General features: G+C 41.6%; 1 protein-coding gene across 1 annotated transcript in view; it reads left to right on the top strand.

Moving 5' to 3' along the window:
• LOC140372537 (syntaxin-binding protein 6-like) overlaps positions 1 to 22,039 on the top strand; it is a gene marked incomplete at its 3' end in the record, with an annotated part of 120,112 nt that overhangs the window by 75,122 nt on the left and 22,951 nt on the right. The window contains exon 3 of the mRNA XM_072459668.1: positions 21,291 to 21,421. Coding sequence (XP_072315769.1) covers positions 21,291 to 21,421 — 131 coding nt within the window. The remainder of the gene's footprint in view (positions 1 to 21,290; positions 21,422 to 22,039) is intronic.

Here is a 22,039-nt window from a genome sequence, read left to right as displayed (position 1 = left end):
TTTGGAGCGTTGTAAATCCAATAAAAGGTTATGTGTTTCCTCTGTGCATGATTATTTGTACTTCCCCGTGCGCAAGAATAATCCACAATCTTTGAAACTCCCATAAAGTTGGATTATTGACGCTGACGCCTTTTAACCTGAATTCTCACGCGAGACTCTCCAGATGATATTGTGATGTAGATATCGATCTGGAGACAGGTTAGAAAAGAAAAGAAAAATAATAAAACGAAAGAAACACGTTATAATAATGATTTTGGAAAGTAAATAATATGTCCTACTAAAACACATTCAAATACATACATTTCAGGTTTATTTTCCTTTTTGTTAGTTTCTCTTCAGATGTATCAATGTTATTTAGTCCGTTTTTGAGTTTTTGTGTGAGTTTTTGTGCGTGAGTGTGAGGTGGAGGGTGGGGTATATTCATATTCATATTCATTTTTGCTTGTTTTGTGACTGTATTGTTATGTTAATGTTTGTAATATTTTTTTGCCGTTGATTGAAAAAATACAAGATAACTCAGAAATAATACAAATGAAACAAAAACACAAGGTAACGTAAAAACACGCTTAAACCTCTAAAGCATGTAAAGTAAAGCATGTAATGGGCCCTTTAAGACAAACATTATGCTTTTGTCTTCTATATTCGTTTAATCTATGACACTCAGCCAATATTATTTTAAACTTCGGACATTTTAAATCGCAATATTAATCCAAAACGAACAACTAAAAGAAATGCATCTGCTGATTTCTGTTTGAAAACTGCTGAATCCTATTACAGAGTGCAGAGAAAAACATGGAGCACCAAGTAAAGCTGCAAATAATGATTGTTTTATGGAATGGTAACATTACTTCTACCTTGAATGCAGGAGAATAAAGATACAACTTGTAGAATGTAAATGAGAAGGGAAACAACATGGTTTGAAGTCGATTGTGATGTGTCTCCTTTAAGTGAGCCTGTAGGTTGAAATAAGACATTGAAAGTGGGTTCTCCTGAGTGAAGTGTTTGTGATGCGTTTCCATGGTGTGTGGCTCTGGTGGAATGTCCAGTATGTGGGCTGAGCTTGACTGAGTAACTCCTTATAAAGTGTCCTTTGAGCCGGGCAGTCTGGGGGGCAGAATGTAGTCCCGTGTGGAGTCTGGGTGTGCACAGGAGCGACACGACTAAAGCACATACTCAACTACAAAAAGACAGGTTTAAAGTCTTTTCACAGATTAATCCTGTTCTATATTATGCAAAATCAACTTTAATGCCTTTTCATCCTTGTTACAATAGTGTTTCTTCATCATTAGTTCACTCAAAGTTGTATTTTGTTTCATTCCTGCATGTTTGAGTTAATTTTGTATCATCCTGTTCACACCTACCCCCTATCCCCGCCCACATCCCTGTACTCAGTTGTGATTATTTGAAAAATGAAGAGTCAGAGTGACACGTAGCCACTTTACAAAGATAAAAGCATGTAAATGACAGTGTGTTGCTTGTTACAGTCACACGTCGCCATGAAGGGGCGGAGCTTATCGAACAGGAAGTCAGTGTGTGCGAGCAGAAGTCTGAGGTTTGAGGCCTCGGATGGAACTAGAACATTTTAGAAAGAAACTATTTGCAATATGAACTGATAAATTTCACATGAATGTCAGAAAATGTAAACACTTCCTCACAATACTAACATTTCAAACTTGATTTAAATACTAAGGAATATACTTGATACTCAATACCAATTTTAATATGACAATGATCATAAAAATGCCATTTTTGATGTACTATAGTTTCAACACAAAAAAAAGTTCTGTCTTTTTTCCCGTGAGGTTTTATACTATTTCTGATGAAGCTCAAGATGATTCTAAACCTTTTATTTCATATTCAAATGACTATCTAGTCTCAATACTAGCTTTAACTTCAATTATAATTAGATTTTTGATACTTTTGACAACCCTAGTTCAGAAAACAGTGTGAAATTACTTTGACGTCTTTTCCATTTGTGTTCATGCTGTAGAGCCGAGGTGTTCAATTTCAGTTTCAAAACCGTGTGAAGCAACAATAAATACAACTTTTGAATGACCTCAATCAGACTATGAAACAAGAAAGTAAACTATGCTCCTTCAATTTTCAAATAGGTCTCATTTTGCACGTCTCTCACATCTCGCTGCCGAGCCTCTTTACGCTCTTGTCCTCGTTCGCTCTAATTGGATGAACAGACGATGTGACTTGAGGCAGAAGGTAGAGAAACTGACATTTGAATTCCTGCTCTTATGACTCTCCACTTTGAAGAGAGAACACAGACAAAATGCTGCTGTTTCTGTAATTGGATTTGGAGGATTGAGGATAGGATTCGGTGGACTGGTCCTTGGTTTGAGGAAAATATCTTGTGGTGTAGACACTGGTTGAAGTGAGGCTGAGGCGGCGATGGTTCTGCTGCTGCGGTGAGTCAAGGCGATCTGCTATTCTGGTGATATTGGCTGTAGTAGAAGTAGTACAAAATAGTAGAAAACATTTGAATATATTCTTAATAATGTCATCACCAAAATAGAGAAGAATCCCATTGATTCTCATATACTGCTAAAAACTATTAAAGGTGTAAAGCCACATTTGAACTGGCCCTGGTTCACGTTGGATGTGTCACCTTTAACTTAATCACATGCTTTCTTCATAAATAACATCTAAATTGTACCTGAATTTTACTTTTTCATCATTAGAGTCTCAGCGATTCACAAAAGCACATTTAGTCATTCCCAGTTTTTGGGGTCAAACTGGGAATGACTAAATGTGCTTTGTAACATATGATTTTATTTAATATGAATTTGTTTGATTTACATTTATTTGGGGAATTTATATTTGATTATAGTGTGTTGCACTCATTTTATTTTGGGAACATTTGTTCTGTATATTGTTTCAGTACAACCCTTTTTGTTGACGCACAGGAAGTCGATTGAGAGAATAAAGAGACGGCTGCCGTGTTGGTCTATTTTAGCATAGGAAAATAACAGAAAATCATACATTGAACTGTAACCCGCGATACCCACTGCCTCAGAGACCAGCGAGCCACAAGAAATAAGGGTTACAGATTAGTGGTAGCTGTGTTTTTCTTGCTTGTTTTCGGCTATGCTAATTTGCCAAGGCCGTCAGCTAGCTTCGGCGGTGGCTCACTTCGGGAATATACAAGATTACCATCACCGGTTATTTTTGTGAAGACCCAGAGTTCTAAACACGTGATAACAGGGAACATGTTCCCGTTTCTCTGCAAAGCCTCCTCACCCTCTCTTTATGTAATGTATTGGGTTTGTATAATATTAGATGCATTATGACCTGGAAATATCATATTATGCTGTATGCTGCTGTAGGTCGATAAACAGGAAACTGCTGTTGCTAACTTGCACTAGCTTTGTTTCGCTATCATCAGTGGGAATATGGTTCTTTATCACAAGATCAAGTCAGCGTTTTGTGAGAAATTATTTTTCATTATTGTCTGCTTGTTTCTGCGTCTGCGTTCTCTCTTGTCTCATCATATTGCGCCAAAACAAGCCAAGTTACAGGTCAGATCTGTGGAGAAGCGAACACACTGTAAACAGAAAGAGATGACAGAATAGCCCTTACTGCCTGTCCCTATGAAATAGAGTTATTACATCGTTTTACTCACTTAAAATGATAGCTGTAGCCTATTGTTGCTTACACTCAATTTGCTCAAATACAAGCTTGAAACTAAAAAAAAACCTTACAAAACTAGACACATAACATACATGTCTTTTATATTTATTAGGAATTGATGCGAAAATCTAACCAGACAAGAGGAATCATCAGTGCTATAACATCTTGATAACATGTCGAACTGTGGAATCTCCATCATCTCCATCATCATCTCCATGGAGACAAGGAGACAGAGCTCTCATCTTCAATGTCCTTCAATCCTTTTCAGATGTAGTTCATGTTTTAACTTTGTAAAATACAGTTTGACAAGAAAAAGCAGTGTATTTAGTAGTTGGACACGTCACGTTCAGCACCATCACAGTGTGTTAGTCAAATGTGAGCGTAGATACATAAGTGTGTTCATGTGGAGGTTTCAGGCATGTGACGTTCTGCCCACACTGGACATGTTGTTTGGACTCGATAATGTGCTCTGTATGCAGTCATCCCTCTGGTACTGTATTGTTCTGCAGGATACATGAGTCTGGAGCTAGAGCTGAAGTCTACAGACTAAAATGGCCCCGTGGCGGTCCAGTCCGGAGCACAGAGCCCGAGTGTTCTCCCTGGTGTGAATGGACAGGGCAGTGCTTTGTCCAGGGGTCTTCACAGCGTCTGGACTCCACTGTCTCTGACTCCACCAAGACTCTGTAAGAAGAGAACAGGTTTCAGACTCACCAGGAGCACGTGCCTGTCAGCATGGCACAAAAATAAGTTAGTATTAGCTTGTAATTTACTTTTAGAAAAGCAATTTTTACAAAAGCCCTATTATATTATATTAATCTAATATAGTACAGTATTTACATACACATTACACTGTTATATCAACATATTCAACATTTATTAAACATATTTTTTTATATGTTGCATGGTGTTGATACCATGTCGTCAATTTAGTTTGATAGTTTTTGATCAGAAAAATACAATGTGTACTAAATATATTAAGATTTATTATTGAACAATTCAATTTGGGGATTTTTGTGCAATTGAACAAAATTAAGAAAAGCATCCGTGCTACTCGGTGGCGGAGTGGATAGTGCTAGCTGTCACTTTTCTGACAATTTGCTGAATGCCCTATCCTTTCTCATCCCCATTTCATGCTACTGAGGGATATGTTGGAGCAGCGCCTCAACTCCGAGCTCCTCCCGTGTGACTGAGCTCCTCACCCTATTTCTAAAGCAGCCCTCAGCCACCCTGCAGAGGAAATTCATTTAGAATCTCACGTTCCACAAGACACTTTTTTCATCTGGTCCCTAAACCGGACCCCCTCCGGCCCCTGACTGCGCCTAGAAATTCTGTCCATAAAAATAATGAACAGACCCGGTGACAAAGAGCAGCCCTGGAGAAATCCAACATGCACTGGGATCCAGTGTGCGGTGACTTTTATGGGTGTGTAAGCAGACCTGAGGTGTTCATCAATAATTCATATATAAAATGTGCACGCGTAAGTGAAAAAGAAGAAAAAAGACACATTAAAGCTGGTTTCACACCCCATGTGTCACGTGTGAAAGGCAAATGCGTATCTTACTGAGCTAAACTGCTGTGAGTGATAGTGGACTTACTCGTCTCACTGTTTAAATCATTCCACAAACTGTCTCTCTGACTCATGTCTGATGTTAGAAAAGAGAACAGAGCCTTAGCCACAAACAAAGTAGTCTCTAAAGTTAGTTTTTATGTCCTTCTCCTTCTCCTGTACGGTCACGTACAATCTGCACACATTTATTGGTCAATCCCTGCTTGCCTTGCTTGCCCTGACCGCATGCTACTGCTGGGAACAGGTCTAACTTATGTGACCACAGCTCCTGCTCCGGTCATGCAGGGACCGGGCAGCCCTGAGCAAAGCCAAATGACCTCTGAAGTCCTCTCTGAAGTGTTTCTTTTGGTCTCTGCGACTGCCCGAGCTGCAGAATGCTCGTGAAACCTGACAGCAGCCTCAGGAGACCCACAAGACAACAAGGGCTGATATGACTCCTTCTTCAGCCTGACCCTTATTTCTGCCGCCCACCACCGGGTTCGGGAGTTGCCACAGCGACATGTATCAAAGACTTTACGACCACAGCTACAAATGGAATGGAATATTATCCGCTCTGAAATATCTATAAACAGGATAAATTGCGTTGTATAAGCACTTCTGCATTGGGTACTACGGTTTTCAACATTAAAAATATGATTTAATATGCCAATGTTTCCAATTATAGGATACAGCAAGAACAAATGAGAGGATACACATTATTTAGCGCCCCCCGCAGACTCACTGTTACACCTGAGGAAGGACATAACGCAGCAGATGTTCTATATCACAACAGCCCCGAGCTTTCATTTCAGAAAAACCATGAACCAGCCATTTCCTGTAAAGCAGGAACTCTTCGCTTTATACAATTACAAAAAGCAGGGTGATTATCTCATGTTACAACTTATAAATTAAATTCAATACAAAATCCTGAATGTCACTGTTGGCAGCTGAGATTTTGAAGCAGTTGAATTACAAACAATATCGGCTAAACTTGAAGAAACATGGGAATACAGTGATCCCTCGTTTATCGCGGGGGTTACGTTCCAAGAAGAACCCGCGGGAGTCGAAATCCGCGAAGTAGAAACCTTTCTTAGTTATTATACAATGAAATACTCCATAAAACATTGAAAGCAAGGAACAAAACCTTTTTACAAGCTCAAGCATTTGTTTGACAAATAAAAGTACTGTATAAACGTTTGTACTGTACTCTCACCGCTCTCTCACCGGCGTGTCCCGCAGCTCACGCATGCCGCTCTCACCGGCCTCGCAAACTTCAATTTGGCAAGCGGTTTTACGTACGTGTACATATTAATCCATAACGTTATTGACACACAGGTAGAGAAGACGCGGAGAGACTGTTTAGCCAATCAGAATGCAGAACACGAACAACGATATAGCAAGGGATCACTGTACTTGAAAAAGAAGCATTCAGCATTAGCCTAGCATGCTATTGGATCATTTCATCCAGTATTGAGATTTATGCATTTCAATAAGGAAAATGTTACTCAATGTTTGGTTTGATCAAGATTCGCCGCTTTAGGTGATTCAACGTTGATAATGTGACTATCAAGTTGTAAAGTCATGTTCTTCTCGCAGTATTTCCTGACAGCTCAAGGAAAACACTGGTAACATTTTCCAATAAAGTTGACTCATCTGTGATCTGTGAACCTGAGGACAGTGCAGCCTGAGAGTGTTTGCTCTGCGAGTGGAGGATACAGGGAACGCCAAGCACAACATGTGGCCCGACTCAAGGAGGAAGTGTGGACATGTCACCAGAGCAGAGCATAATACACACAAGTATGGACGTATATGTAGTTAAAGGTGCACTATGTAACTTTTCTGGGGGTGGGTACGTCTGCCTGTCGCTCTGAAGATGTGACATTGCTGTTTACGTGCAATATTCCGCACACAATGGCATTTATTTCACTATGGGAGTGTTTATTGCTCAAAATTCTTCCTGTGCGGGCTCGCCTCTCCACAGAGCTGACCTGTAACTTGCCCTGGTAGCATGGAGATAGAGAACTTTAACCGTTATGTTGTTGTTCCTTCAAAAAAACAAGCCTGGAGTTGTATTTAGCGTAATACAGGTGTGTTCTGTTTGTGAGGTCATCTTCTGTGAGCCTCAAAAATCACTCAGTTTGAATTTTCCACCGGTAAAAAATCTGCACTGCTGAGGCACAGTTTTAAGTCCAGAAACAAGCACCATTCATGACAAAAGCATGACTCCGTTAGCGTTGACTCGGGGCTTCATTATCTTTAACGCAATAACATCACAAATATGACATAGCACAGCAGGTGATATTCTGAGTGATACATTTGAGAAATTGTTGCCAAAAAGGTCATTCGGGCGCAGCGTTGGTCTTTCTAATGTACAGTTTATAATTCTATCAAATCTATGGACATTTTGAGTTTTGATCCTCCAAGGCACCTGTATTTGTAACTCAACTCCTCACTGATGGTGTTTTAGCTTCTGCGGCTCATTCTTGGAAACCTTTCATGTTGTGGTTTTGACCCTGTGATGACTCTGTTTTCTTATCTACTCAACTCCGGCTTAACCTTTGACCCCGTGAGGCTCCTGTACTTTGACTATGGACACTTTAATGTTCTGGCCTGTCAGATGACTTCACTTTGGGTTATATACCTCTAAAATACACTTCACTCTACCTATTGAGTTACATTGTTATTTATCTTCTGTTTCATAAAATAATGTATGTCAAATGTTCCGTTTTAACATCTCATTTACAGTTTGGTTTGTTCCCAACGTGACGCTAACAGACAGTTGCTTTGTAATGAAGACAATTTGAATTTATTCTGCACTATTTTTATGGCTATTGCCTTTAACTACTCTTACATTCCACGCTGCTGTTGATATTATATCCTTCTAAAATATGTCTTCTTCTGTGATTCACATCCTGAGTTGTCATCATAACTCATGTATTCATTGAATGAAAAATGATGAATGATGATGTCTTGAGTGCAACATTTTATGATGGATTGTTAGAAACTTTGATCTCAATGACAGTAATGTTTAAGGTCTCATATTATTAACGTTTTATAACATAATAGTATGTCTCCTTCTCCAGAACTTCTCACTCCCACCTCCTGATGACATGAGTTTAGCATTCTAACCAACCAACTCTTTGTTTATTTTCTTGACATATTCAATACAAAACTCTTAATTTAAGTAGTTTTGTATCTAATTTATAATCTAGTTAGTTTTTAATGGCCCGTTCAGATAGCGTCGTCGTCAAAGTCTTCAGTTATTGAAAGTGCAGAGTGAAAATGCAGAGTGAAAATGCAGAGTGAAAGTGCAGAGTGAAAATGCAGAGTGAAAATGCAGAGTGAAAGTGCAGAGTGAAAATGCAGAGTGAAAGTGTAGAGTGAAAGTGCAGAGTGAAAATGCAGAGTGAAAGTGTAGAGTGAAAGTGCAGAGTGAAAGTGTAGAGTGAAAGTGCAGAGTGAAAGTGTAGAGTGAAAGTGCAGAGTGAAAGTGTAGAGTGAGGAAGAATGAGCTGTGTAGATGTGTATATGTGACTGACCGTGGCTGATCCAGTTACATGTCTACCCGGAGACATTTTGAGTTATTCACAGATGTGGTCAAGTTGTGGTCATTTGAATGTATACAACTCTCAAAACCTTTCACTGAGAAAACGGCTTCCAAAGTTTCTCACCGGAGTGAGCCCAGAGTCACAGGGGGGCTCATTTGCATCTCATTGAGATAAGCCCTCCCCCCTGTCAAACTGACACCACCTCCCCCTACAGCTGTCACTGAAGACTCAAGAGGAGTGTTGTTATTGATGGTAACTGGACTTGAATCAGAATTAGAAGTTACTATATTAAAATGGAAATACTTGGATTACAAAAGGCCTTGAATAGAATCAAAGAATCAAAATCAGAATAGGGTTCATTGTATTTGTCGATAAACATAATTCACAGGTGATTCAGTGCACCAACAATGGTGCAATGAATGATTCAACACAAACAACAAAAGATAAGATAAGATAGCCTTTAATGTTACAACGCAGTAGATACAGGGGGAAAGGACAGTAACTTATAGGAAGTTTAAAAAACACTCTTAATAGAAGAACTCTTATAAACAGATGCCAGGGCCAGGTATACGAACTGCAACGGGTCCATGGCTTTGAATATATGAGATATGAGATATGAGATATGATATGTACACCACCAGAGTCCAATTACATCAGAGATCACATCCTCATCCTCTTCTTCGTCTGTGCACTCTTCTGTGCTGTGACTCTCGGCTCTTGGCATCAAAGCTGTAAACAAATAACAGGACATTTAAGAAATGGCTAACTATTTCACATAAAACACTCATTAACTATTTATTTTTTTAACACAATGTGAGAGTTTCAATATAAATACCTGAAGTGCTGATAACTCTTGATCTTTGGAAGCCGTCTGAAGAAGGGACTCAGATGCTTCTGCCAGTCCAAGTTCTTGACAAACACTTTGCCATCCGCCGTTCCAACAAGCTGTGGGATATTGAGGTGAGACTCAGGAGAGCTGTTTTCCACTACCTGATGACAAGGGCGACAATGTAAAAAAAGCCAGGCTAATGTTTACACATTACAGCAGTCAAATAACTGTATAATAAACTAACCTCAGCGATGGCTTCCAAAATGTCAACCCTGGTCTTCATGTATGCTTGCTTGATAAGTCCAAAGCCGCAATCAGGGGAGAATTTGGTGTGGCCAGCAATGAGGAAGTGGATGTCCATTGTGTAGTGAAGCTTGGCCCCGTCTGCAGAGGATTGGACGGAAAGTGTATCTGTAGTAGACAGAGAGAGAAAGGAGATTAGATTAATACATATGACATTTGATTAAGACGTATATGTCTCTATAATTGCTATTCTGCATTTGCACTATTATTAGTACCTGCTGTGCAAAGTCAAAGCTGTAATGCATCCTGATGTCTTTGCTTGCTGGCGGTGAGGGTCCAAAGACAGCACATTAGATTCTGTTGTAGAGATCTGTGCGTGGCCTGCAGCTTCTGATGTGTGGGAGAAGCTGTTTCCACAGTGATCTGAAGCTTGATGTACAAACTGCAGGCTCACCTGAAAAACAGATGTTGCTTATGGTTAATTATACTCTAATCATTAAAACATGAAAATCACCAAAATAATGTTTTACACTTACCACGCTCCTTAGCAGACTTTGCCAATTCTGAAAAGGGGGATAAAAGGATTAGGGTTAACAGTAATATGGGAATAACACGCTTCACAGATAACAGTTCACATTGTGACGTTAACGGTGTATTTTAGATGAAAAACGTGGAGATATTGGGACATCTGCCCTCGGCTAGCGATGCTAGTTAGCTCACTTGAGATAACACGGCTCGTAAAAGCAAAACACTTGCAGAACAGCACACCAAAACATAAACATACACTCAAGTTTAAAACCGGCGCACATTAAAGTGATTAAAAGCGGGTGTTTTAGTCGCAAAGCTTACCTGGTTCAGCCGTCCTGTTGTCTCTCCCAACACCGTGCACAGAGAGACACACAGGAAGCTGATAATGGCCAGGCAAGCGCGTGATTGGTTCGAGTGACGCAGTGCGTGCGTGACGTGCAACGTACGTAAGCCACGTGACCAGAAGTGGTATCGGGAGTTGTAGTTTTTTTCTCTTCCCACGCCGAAAAATAACCCGATAACATAGCAAAGTTTAGCTTACAACTTAGCTCCGAATAGCTGCGTTTAGCTCCGGGCTGTGGGGCTAACAGCCGGTTTAGCACCATAAAACACACACAAAGCACGACCCACACAACCCACGGGCCAACCCACGCCGAAAAATAACCCGATAACATAGCAAAGTTTAGCTTACAACTTAGCTCCGAATAGCTGCGTTTAGCTCCGGGCTGTGGGGCTAACAGCCGGTTTAGTCCACCATAAAACACACACAAAGCACGACCCACACAACCCACGGGCCAACCCACGCCGAAAAATAACCCGATAACATGGTGATAACAGCAAGTAGTCACATTAAGCCCGTATTGCAGAGTGCACTGAAGCAACATGTTAGCTTAGCATTAGCTCCACCGGAGCAGACAAGTAAGATTCTAAAGTGATCACGAGACCGCCTTAAAGCAATAATTTAGTAGTAAAGTAAAAGTGTACCTGAGTAAACAGTTCCGTTGCAATGTAGTCCAGGAAATGTAAGCTCTGAAGACTGTGCTCTGCAGACGGTCTGGAGTAATGAGAGGAAAACACAGAGCACGCAGCTGCCATGCGGATCACAGCTGATTGGTGGAAAATGTAAACAATACGTTGACTAGAAAAAGGTGACGCCCCCCAGGAGAGCATGAAAAAGACCCGAAAACTCCACATTTTTAACAGCTTAATGTATACGTTTAAGACCACCAATAGTGTTATCTGAAGCACACAGGGGCTTATTCATAACTTCAACTAGCACATTCTGCAAAAAAATGAAAATCACAAATTTGGGGGAAAAAAAGTAAAATGCTGTTTTTCTCAGTTTCACCGAGGCCGACATGGTCCGACAATTGCGGCGGCGGGGCACATATTTACCACTGATTTATTTATAAAAATGTAAATGTGTTTTAATGTCTTTTATGTCTGTAAAAAGTGTAAAAAAAACAGGGACAGGAGCTGAACATTAGCTGTGACTTTGTGCATCGCACCGGCTGCAAACTGTTTTGTATCAACGTATGATCGAAATGTCCCTGTTGAATAAATGACTAAATAACTGAAGGATGCACATGACAATCAGCAAAGAGTGTGGTTTAACTACACTTAATAAAGCGTGAACAAAGACATAATTCATATTGAACAAAGAGTTTATTAAGAATAAGATAAGAATGATTGAGGCCTTGTAATTTATACAACTAATGCAGACTAAAACAAATAATACAACTTATACAACTATTACAACTAAGGGTTAGTAACAACTAATTCATACAACTAATTCTTCTTGTCCATCGTGGCTTAGAGCTCCTCCACTGACTGATCCTTCTGGAGCTCATTCTGGACTGTGATGAAGTCCTTGCTCTCGGCCTCCTTGGTGACCTCGTCCTTGCTCTCGGCCTCCTCGGTGACCTCGTCCTTGCTCTCGGCCTCCTCTGTGACCTCGTCCTTGCTCTCGGCCTCCTCGCTGACCTCGTCCTTGCTCTCGGCCTCCTCAGTGACCTCGTGCAGCTTACTCAAGGCCTTGTACTTCTCCAGTTCCTTCCTCATGCTCATCATGGCGACCTCTTGTTTCTCGATAGTGTCAATGGCCTCCTGCAGTTCACAAACATCTGCACAGCTGAAGAAGTGATTCACTTTGAGTGCCACCACTTGTTCCTGGAGACACCGAGTGAACTTTTCCATTTCCTCCACCTCTGCTTGTTTTTGGAGGGCAATGGTCTGCTGATCTGTGGAGAAGGTGTACAGACGTTCGTTCTCCTGGTACAGATCTTCTATAAATTCATTAACGTTCCGTCTGGTCTTGTTGTAGAGTTTATTCCCAAACTCTACCATGGCATCCTTTTCCTCTTCGGCCTCCCACAGCTGCTCCTGTAGATCCTGTGCATGATCTTTGCTCTGCTGGACCTCTTCCTGCTGCTCCATCACTCTCCACATCAGCATGCGACTGACACTGAGCTGATCTTCGTAGTTTGTTTGGACCGCCTGAAGATGTCGGCTCAGCTCTGGCACCTGCAGATTCTCACGGTGCTCGTCCAGCTGCTTCTGTAGCTCCTCTACTTTAGTTTCCAGGGCGTCCTTCTGCTGGACCAGCTCCCTCATTCTCCACGTCTGTTTCCCATTGATGTGGAGCAGCTCGACGTTGGTTCTTTGAGCCTCCTGAAGCTCTTGGCTCAGTTTGTCCTTGGAGTCCAGCTCTTTCTGCAGTTCCAATATTGTGAGTTCGAGATGTCGTCTCTGCTGGGCGTCGTCCTCCAACTGCTTCACTCTAGACGATAGCATAGAGTTGATGCGGAGCTGTTTTTGTAGCTCTCGTCTCATCCCGATCAACTGTGGGTTCTCCTGTGGGTAGCGAGAGGCGGCGCCTGCTGGTGGAACCTGAACTGCAGCTCTCATGTTGTTCTGCGTGAATCTTTGTCCGTTCTTCATACTTGATGTTTTCTCTTTGAGTCCAAAATTGGTATGAAGAGTGGTGTTCGTTCCCGCCCTTATATACGCGAGGCAAGCTTTATGACATCACACGGCCTTATGACATCACATGGCTTTATGACATCACACGGCTTTAAGACGTTAGACAGCGTTATGGGGCTTTATGACGTCACATGGCTTTAAACATCACATGGCTTCATGACGTCACACGGCTTTATGACATCACATGGCTTTATGACGTCACACGGCTTTATGACGTCGTGCTTTCTGTTGCTATAGTTACAAAGAGCCCAACTGCTTTGAACCAGTAGCATGTTGGCTAATCGGGAGCGTCGGGGCATTTCTCGGTGGGCCGCGGGACTTTTTGAATCTTGTGGTCTGTTTTATGTCTTATTTTCAGTTTTACTAGTGGCTAACATGATGCGAAGGATAAATGCGTAAAACGTAAATAAAACCCGGAGTACAGGCCTTGATTCAGTAAAAACATGTCTCCTTTAATATGAATGATTTGATTGTTGTTTATTTCATTGTTTATTACATTCCACGCTGCTGTAACCTTGAGATATTATATCCTTCTAAGATATGTTTTCTTCTGTGATTCACATCCTGAGTTGTCACCACAATGTATTCTTTGAATAAAAAAAATATGAATGATGATGTCTTGAGCGCGACATTTTAGAGGCAGCGAAACAGACGGGGGCCCGGGGCCCGTAAGCCCTTAAATCACCGGCGGGCCCAGGGTTTGAATTAGGAGGGGTCCCGCCGTGCCCTTGTATTGAAATTCCATGAAAGAAATCAAGATTTAACTAGTAATTTGGCCATACAACAGTCTCTCTGCTTCTTCTCTACCTGTGTGTCAATAACGTTATGGATTAATATGTACACGTACGTAAAACCACTTGCCAAATTGAAGTTTGCGAGGCCGGTGAGAGCGGCACGCATGAGCGTCAATGTTTTATGGAGTATTTCATTGTATAATAACTGTAAAAAAATAAAGGTTTCAACTTTGCGGATTTCGACTCCCGCGGGTTCTTCTTGGAACGTAACCCCCGCAATAGATGAGGGATCACTGTATTTGGGGCATTTTCATTGCTTAAGTTTCGTTTTGACAGACATGCCCACTTCGCAGTCTTCTCGCTTCTCATTGGCCGAGCGGTGTCCGTGATCTAATTTCGATAAAAGCAGGCATCTGATTGGCTGCTGCGTTTGGTTGTACTCGGAAATGCCCGGTTTGATTTTGCGCCAAAAGTGATCTCTAGGTTGGCGGGCGTCAATCTCTACTCCACAATTCAGTCTTTTTAAAGTTGTTTGCAACAAAAGCTGTGTCAATGTGGAAGTATCCAAGGGCCCCAAGGGCCCCGCCCTCTGGAGTTGTTAGCATCGGGGCAATGGATATACGTGTGTAGTTTATTTTGTAGGCTGTCATTTTATATATTCCATGAGATCTCCTTGTGTCAAATAAGATAAGATATTCCTTTATTGTCCCACATGGGGAAATTTCATTGTTGCAACGACGGTAGATACAGAAGAAAAGAACAGATCACTTATAGGAAGTTTGAAAAACACTCTCAGTAGAAGATCTCTTATAAAAATCTTGTCCGCCGGGATAACGTGACGATCTCCGGGTAAGTAAACCGTATTTATTTTGTATCTAAGAAACATTATTATATTGAATTAAACAGTATTGAAAGATCATGATCTCTGGTTTATAGGATTTCAGCATTTGTGCTCTTCATATTAAATAAAAGATGAAAGTACTTTAAATTGTTTTACATGCAAATGTAACCCTACAGTGGTAGTACTGCTAGTAATGGCTATAACAATCAATGGTTAGGGTTGTCTAAATCTAGGTTCAATGAGGAGTTTGGTCATATAAATATAAATAAGTTAAACAACAGATTCCACCCCAAAGGAAGCACACAACAACAAGATTGCAACGTTGAAGTAGGATTTGTATTTGTGGTTCAAATTATATCTTTAAACAACATTCAATTTTATACATTCAACAACGTTTGGCCAAAATACCTGAGATCTCAGATAAAAAAACAAATTGGTTCAGTCCAAAACAAAACTTCCCTTGAGAGCACTCAACAAAAGTTGTACTACCGCCCCTTTAAACCTCAACGTCCATTGGAACCGTTGCAGCGCTATTAGGTGAGGAGGTGGACCAAAGAACCAGGAACCAGCAGATATCCAGCGTCGGCAGATCTGGTCCAAAAGAATCCTCTATAGAAAAAAAACAGTCAACAAAATGTGCATAAAATTAACTATAGGTCAGTCTTTTTGTACATTTGATCACTATTTACATTCAGTGCCACTTGTAGACTTCGATTACCAAAAAAAGTGTAAAAAAAAACAGGGACAGGAGCTGAACATTAGCTCTGACTTTGTGCATCGCACCGGCTGCAAACTGTTTTGTATCAACGTATGATCGAAATGTCCCTGTTGAATAAATGACTAAATAACTGAAGGATGCACATGACAATCAGTAAAGAGTGTGGTTTAACTACACTTAATAAAGCATGAACAAAGACATAATTCATATTGAACAAAGAGTTTATTAAGAATGATTGAGGCCTTGTAATTTGTACAACTAATGCAGACTAAAACAAATAATACAACTTATACAACTATTACAACTAAGGGTTAGTAACAACTAATTATTCTTGTCCATCGTGGCTTAGAGCTCCTCCACTGACTGATCCTTCTGGAGCTCATTCTGGACAGTGACCTGGTCCTTGCTCTCGGCCTCCTCGGTGACCTCGTCCTTGCTCTCGGCCTCCTCGGTGACCTCGTCCTTGCTCTCGGTGACCTTGTCCTTGCTCTCGGCCTCCTCGGTGACCTCGTCCTTGCTCTCGGCCTCCTCGGTGACCTCGTCCTTGCTCTCGGCCTCCTCTGTGACCTCGTCCTTGCTCTCGGCCTCCTCGCTGACCTCGTCCTTGCTCTCGGCCTCCTCAGTGACCTCGTGCAGCTTACTCAAGGCCTTGTACTTCTCCAGTTCCTTCCTCATGCTCATCATGGCGACCTCTTGTTTCTCGATAGTGTCAATGGCCTCCTGCAGTTCACAAACAGCTGCACAGCTGAAGAAGTGATTCACTTTGAGTGCCACCACTTGTTCCTGGAGACACCGAGTGAACTTTTCCATTTCCTCCACCTCTGCTTGTTTTTGGAGGGCAATGGTCTGCTGATCTGTGGAGAAGGTGTACAGACGTTCGTTCTCCTGGTACAGATCTTCTATAAAGTCATTAACGTTCCGTCTGGTCTTGTTGTAGAGTTTATTCCCAAACTCTACCATGGCATCCTTTTCCTCTTCGGCCTCCCACAGCTGCTCCTGTAAATCCTGTGCATGATCTTTGCTCTGCTGGACCTCTTTCTGCTGCTCCATCACTCTCCACATCAGCATGCGACTGACATTGAGCTGATCTTCGTAGTTTGTTTGGACCGCCTGAAGATGTCGGCTCAGCTCTTGCACCTGCAGATTCTGTCGTCTCTGCTGGGCGTCGTCCTCCAACTGCTTCACTCTAGACGATAGCATAGAGTTGATGCGGAGCTGTTTTTGTAGCTCTCGTCTCATCCCGATCAACTGTGGGTTCTCCTGTGGGTAGCGAGAGGCGGCGCCTGCTGGTGGAACCTGAACTGCAGCTCTCATGTTGTTCTGCGTGAATCTTTGTCCGTTCTTCATACTTGATGTTTTCTCTTTGAGTCCAAAATTGGTATGAAGAGTGGTGTTCGTTCCCGCCCTTATATACGCGAGGCAAGCTTTATGACATCACATGGCTTTATGACATCACATGGCTTTATGACATCACACGGCTTTAAGACGTTAGACAGCGTTATGGGGCTTTATGACGTCACATGGATTTAAACATCACATGGCTTTATGACGTCACACGGCTTTATGACATCACATGGCTTTATGACGTCACACGGCTTTATGACGTCACACGGCTTTATGACATCACATGCTTCATGAATCACACGGCTTTATGACGTCACATGGCTAATCGGGAGAGTCGGGGCATTTCCCGGTGGGCCGTGGGACTTTTTGAATAATTTTTTAATCTCTGTCTCATCCATTGTGAAGCACTTTGGATTTGAAATGTGCTATACAAATAAAAAATACTAACTTACTACTTTTGGGGCCGTGGCTGCTGTGGGTCAGTGTCTCTGCCCTACTCCGTGCTCTCTCTTCTGCCCCGGCGCTGACAGCTGACAGCCCTCTGCTCCGGGCCTTTCCCTCAGCACTGATTGGCTGCTCTGGCTGTCTGTTGGTTCTTCTCTATCTCTGATTGGCTGTTGGTTCTCTTTTTGAAGAGGCCAGCCCACTCACAGTAAGCCTGTTTTTCAAGCAAATCACAAGCAAATCAGTCATTGAATAAAGATAAATCCTGATCGTGAGCTGGTCTTGGGCTGGACCTTAGCCATTATTTTACCTCCGGTGCATGTTTTGGTTAATGAAGGAAACCGGAGCCAGTATAAAACCCACATGACACAAGGAGAAATATGGGAACTCCACACAGAGAGCCAGAGGATGGACCCATAATGCACCTTTAACAGCTCATCTTCATGCAGACTTATCCAAGTATGTTCATGGAAAAAATACATTTTGCTTATAGTGCTTAAAGTCTTCAAGTAATTAGAACAAAACAAACTCCATCCATCACTGTGACAGCACATCCACAGGGCCGACAGCACATCCACGGGGCCCTGCTTTAAGATCAGTGATGTGACGTGTCTTGTTCTTGATGAGTCCCTCTGTTTCCGCCCGGTGTTTGATATGCACAGGAGCACATGGGGACCCAGCGGAAAGGGCGGAGGATACGTGTTGTTTCCTCATCAAAAACATACCTAGAGTTGAGTTTTATTGGGAAGCTTAGCAGTAATTAAATAAGTACTCCACTGTATTTATAAAGTCTGAACACTTCTGACTTCTGTTCATTTCAGCGCTGAAGTTGCCTACACTACTTAGCTTTGATGCTAACGCTTGTTTAGCCTTGTGTGTGGATGTATTTTTTCTGCATGTACATTTAGGTATATCATTTATCATAATCATTTAGGTATTTCAAATCTATATATACATTTATAAATTCTACTGTATCAGTGTTCTTCTTCTTTGTGTGTTTTGGTGTAGAGCTGCTGGTCCTTAGCATGAAACAAGCGCTGTTATTAGCTCAGTTAGTTACAACGGAGCAAGATCTTTTTTAAGGTTGTGAATATGGCATTTGACATGGATTTAACTCCCAAAATATCTATTTATTTATGCATAAAAATAAAAAAAGTAGACCCCTTTATGTCCTCGGAAATGCATTTGGAGATCTCTTAAGCCTATAAAATGTGAAACTAAGAATTGCGGTGATAAACCAGTATAAAATGTGCTGTGTTTTGCTGTAGTTGTGCAAAAATGCATGTACAAATGTGTTATTAATGTCAAAAATACTTACTGACTTGTAATGTTCAGTGTGACCTTAAACATTCAATTACAGGTGGTTGTGTATCGTATTGTGAGCAGGCTCGCCTCTCCACAGCTCTGACCTGTAACTTGTCCTGGTGTCGTCACTTGTCTCCATGGAAGTTACATAATGCGCCTTTAAACATGTCGAATGAAACAAAACACAATTTGAGGTATGTTTTTTGAAGAGGAAACGGCTTTAAAACACATTAAAGACACAAAAGACACCGTTTACCACCTTTACACGGGACAGTGAATCTTTTCCTGTGCCTTTCTCAGTCAAAGCTCACAACAAAGCGCCTGCCCGCCGGCTCACACATGGAAAACACTGTCACACAGCAGAACGCCACTTCCTGCTTTTGGATATGACACAATAGCAAGCGGAAGCCCGAGTGGAGCGCTCTCGTCGTCCCTGGATACGGCCGCGGGACAGATGAATGGCGACCTTTGAACTGTAAACAGGTGTTAGGAGGTTGGCGATGGGGGAGTGGCAGAGTGGTTAACCTCCCGACCAGGGCAGACTTAGGACATGTGCGCTGACGTCATCGTACAGTGTAATGGAAGACATCCGGCTGAGCTAATGCTTTCCTCATGCTAACAATGGCAGAGGAAAGACATGTGTTTAGCTGGAAGTCTCAAGCCCGGCTAATGGCCACGTCAAACAATGTTATGAAGTCGCTCAGTGATGTCATCTGTCCATTCACAAACTGCACCGTAGCTTTGTTATTGTGGAGTTTTTAAAGCACGACTGAGTAAGAATGCACGAAATAAGCTTGGAAAAAGTTGCCGTTCTTTTGCAAAAGAGGATTTATGTTGAGTAAAGCCGGTAAAGAGCAGGGACACAACCCGCTAAAATGCACCCTAAAGCGGCACCAGGACGTGCAGGGGCGCGCAAAAGTATTCATGGAACTTTAGCACAATTTGTCACGTTTCGAACCACAAACTTGAATGAATTGTATTGCAGTTTTTTGCGTAACATGTATGTAATAAGCAATAAAATAATGATATGATTCTTTACCACTATGATTAGTTTTTTTCTTTTTTTCTTTTTATTTCTATTTTATTTTTTTTCTCTATTCCCTATGAAGAATATGAGAGGTTCTGTAAATAAGAGTTTTGTTTATTAGAGTTTTTTTCTATTAAGAGCGTTATCTGTTCCTTTCTTCTGTATCTACTTGCGTTGCAGCACCAAAATGTCCCCATGTGTGGACAAATAAAGCCATATCTTATCTTATCTTATCTTAATACAGTTTGGTGTAAAGAGACTATGTTACTTGTCACTATTGGTAACCGTGCATAGAACAACATATTAGTCATTAGTGTAAAGAATTACATTTTTTTTACATCAAGATACATTGAAAGGGATTTTAATGGAGTTTTAATGTACTTTTCATGTACATAATACTCAACTCAGCCATTTTATATCTTTACAAAAAATGTATAGCCTTCATAGTATTCACCCCAAATCATTTCTTTTGTGCCTTTACTTTTTCATTTCAAAGTAACCGTAGTTAAGATCATTTTGACTCTTCCCACTTGTCCAGCACCAGTCCAGAGGAAACACATCTCCCTCTTAACCAGACTCTATGTGCTGTTTGTCCTGCATGTTTCTGTTTGCTCATAAAAGTCACTGTGGTTGGCTGCAGATGTGAGGGTTAGCTCATTGTTACACCTCTTTGTGTGTTGCCGCCCACAGACAGCATTCTTTTACTGACCTGAGGTGTGGACAGACAGTTACAGAGCGGTTATCCACTTTACTACAGAGGGAAGCCACCTAAAGCCCTAAGATACTAAGCTGCACCACACAATAATATACTGTTGTGGTGTGTTCAGCAGGACTAGACCCAGTATAATGTGCTGTGTTAAAGGTGCACGATGTCACTTTTCTGTTAGACGGTTTGTTCAGCCGCATTATGTTATCAAAGTCCAAATTGTAATAAAACGGTGCTGCTGCTTTAACCACTCGGCCATCTGGAAGTACTTTATTACATTGTTCCATAATATCACATTCTGTACCTGGTCTCTCACCTGCTCATTTGCCTAGTCCCAATATCAGCGGAAATTGTGTTATTTTATTTTTTATATAATTTTTTTGAACAGACAAATGAGCAAAAATGGAAATAGAAGAGCAATTTGACTAATAAAAATATGGATGTATATTTACACAATAATGCATTTTTCTAAACAAAAATACATTGTAATTATTATTTTATCTGTTTTTTCTTTTGAAATTAAACATTAATTTGTGAACGTTACGTCGACTTAAAATTGGCAACAGCAGAACGCCAATATCGCTATAGACTCAATAAATAAATAAATGCTTGGGCTGTTCCACAGTAAAGCAATCCACCAAGACAAGCAGGTGAACGAGCTACAATATGAGTTTAATGCCATACCGTGGGACATTCTAGGGGACACACTGACATCTCCACGGAGACGAGTAGGCGACAGATGGACGAGTTACAACCTGAATATGTGAGGGAATGAGTTTATGAGGTGGCACAAGGGGGAAGTCCTATCGTCCTGCTGGGATTGACGGTGAATGTGTGTGTCTTTGTGTTTCCATAGTGACCAATAAGAAGCCGGCGCTCCTGTCCATCACCAAAGTGAAGCAGTTCCAGGGCTCGTCCTCCTTCGTGAAGAGGTCACAGTGGAGCATAGACCAGCTCCGACAGGTCAACGGCATCGACGCCAACAAAGTACGTCTGTCTGCTTTGTCTCTGCTGCTCCGTTTACACACGACACACAATCTAGTTTACATACTCTACCTGTTTTAGTATTGGTCAGGTATTCTTCTGGATTATTTTAGAGGCATTCCGATCGATTGTCCGTGGATCACGATCGGCAGAAGTTACGAGCAAAATGGGCCGATCAGACCCATCGCACTTTACATCATTATCACTTTGTCTTGAGGTAGATGATCTGTAAGTTACTGCAGTCACATCGTTTAAGCTCCTTATGAAACCGTCTTGGTTAAAACGCTCTGATGTGCTCTTTAAGTCCTGATGTCTGCTCCCGCTCGCTCCTCGCCTGCTCCCGGACAACAACACGGAGCAGCCACACCACGGAACTACGAGCTCTCCCGCTGGTCTTTTAGTTCAAAGAATAATAGAGCTCCAGAGCCAAATGTGTGGTCGATCAGCCGTATGAAGTGACTGAGCCAAATGGTTTCCCATCGCATCGACAGGCTGGTGATTTACAACAAAAGCCTTAAATGTAACAAGAACCTTGGCCCTGTGAAAGTTGTCGTGTCTTATTTTGAAGCTGCAGTTACTAAATGGCTGCGTATGGAAAGTGAAAGTGCAAAGCTCATCATG

Source organism: Eucyclogobius newberryi, unplaced genomic scaffold, assembly GCF_026437365.1.
Source record: "Eucyclogobius newberryi isolate DKJ021-1_F unplaced genomic scaffold, fEucNew1.0.hap1 SCAF_246, whole genome shotgun sequence".
NCBI lineage: Eukaryota > Metazoa > Chordata > Actinopteri > Gobiiformes > Gobiidae > Eucyclogobius > Eucyclogobius newberryi.
This window is presented reverse-complemented; position numbering and strand designations above follow the sequence as displayed.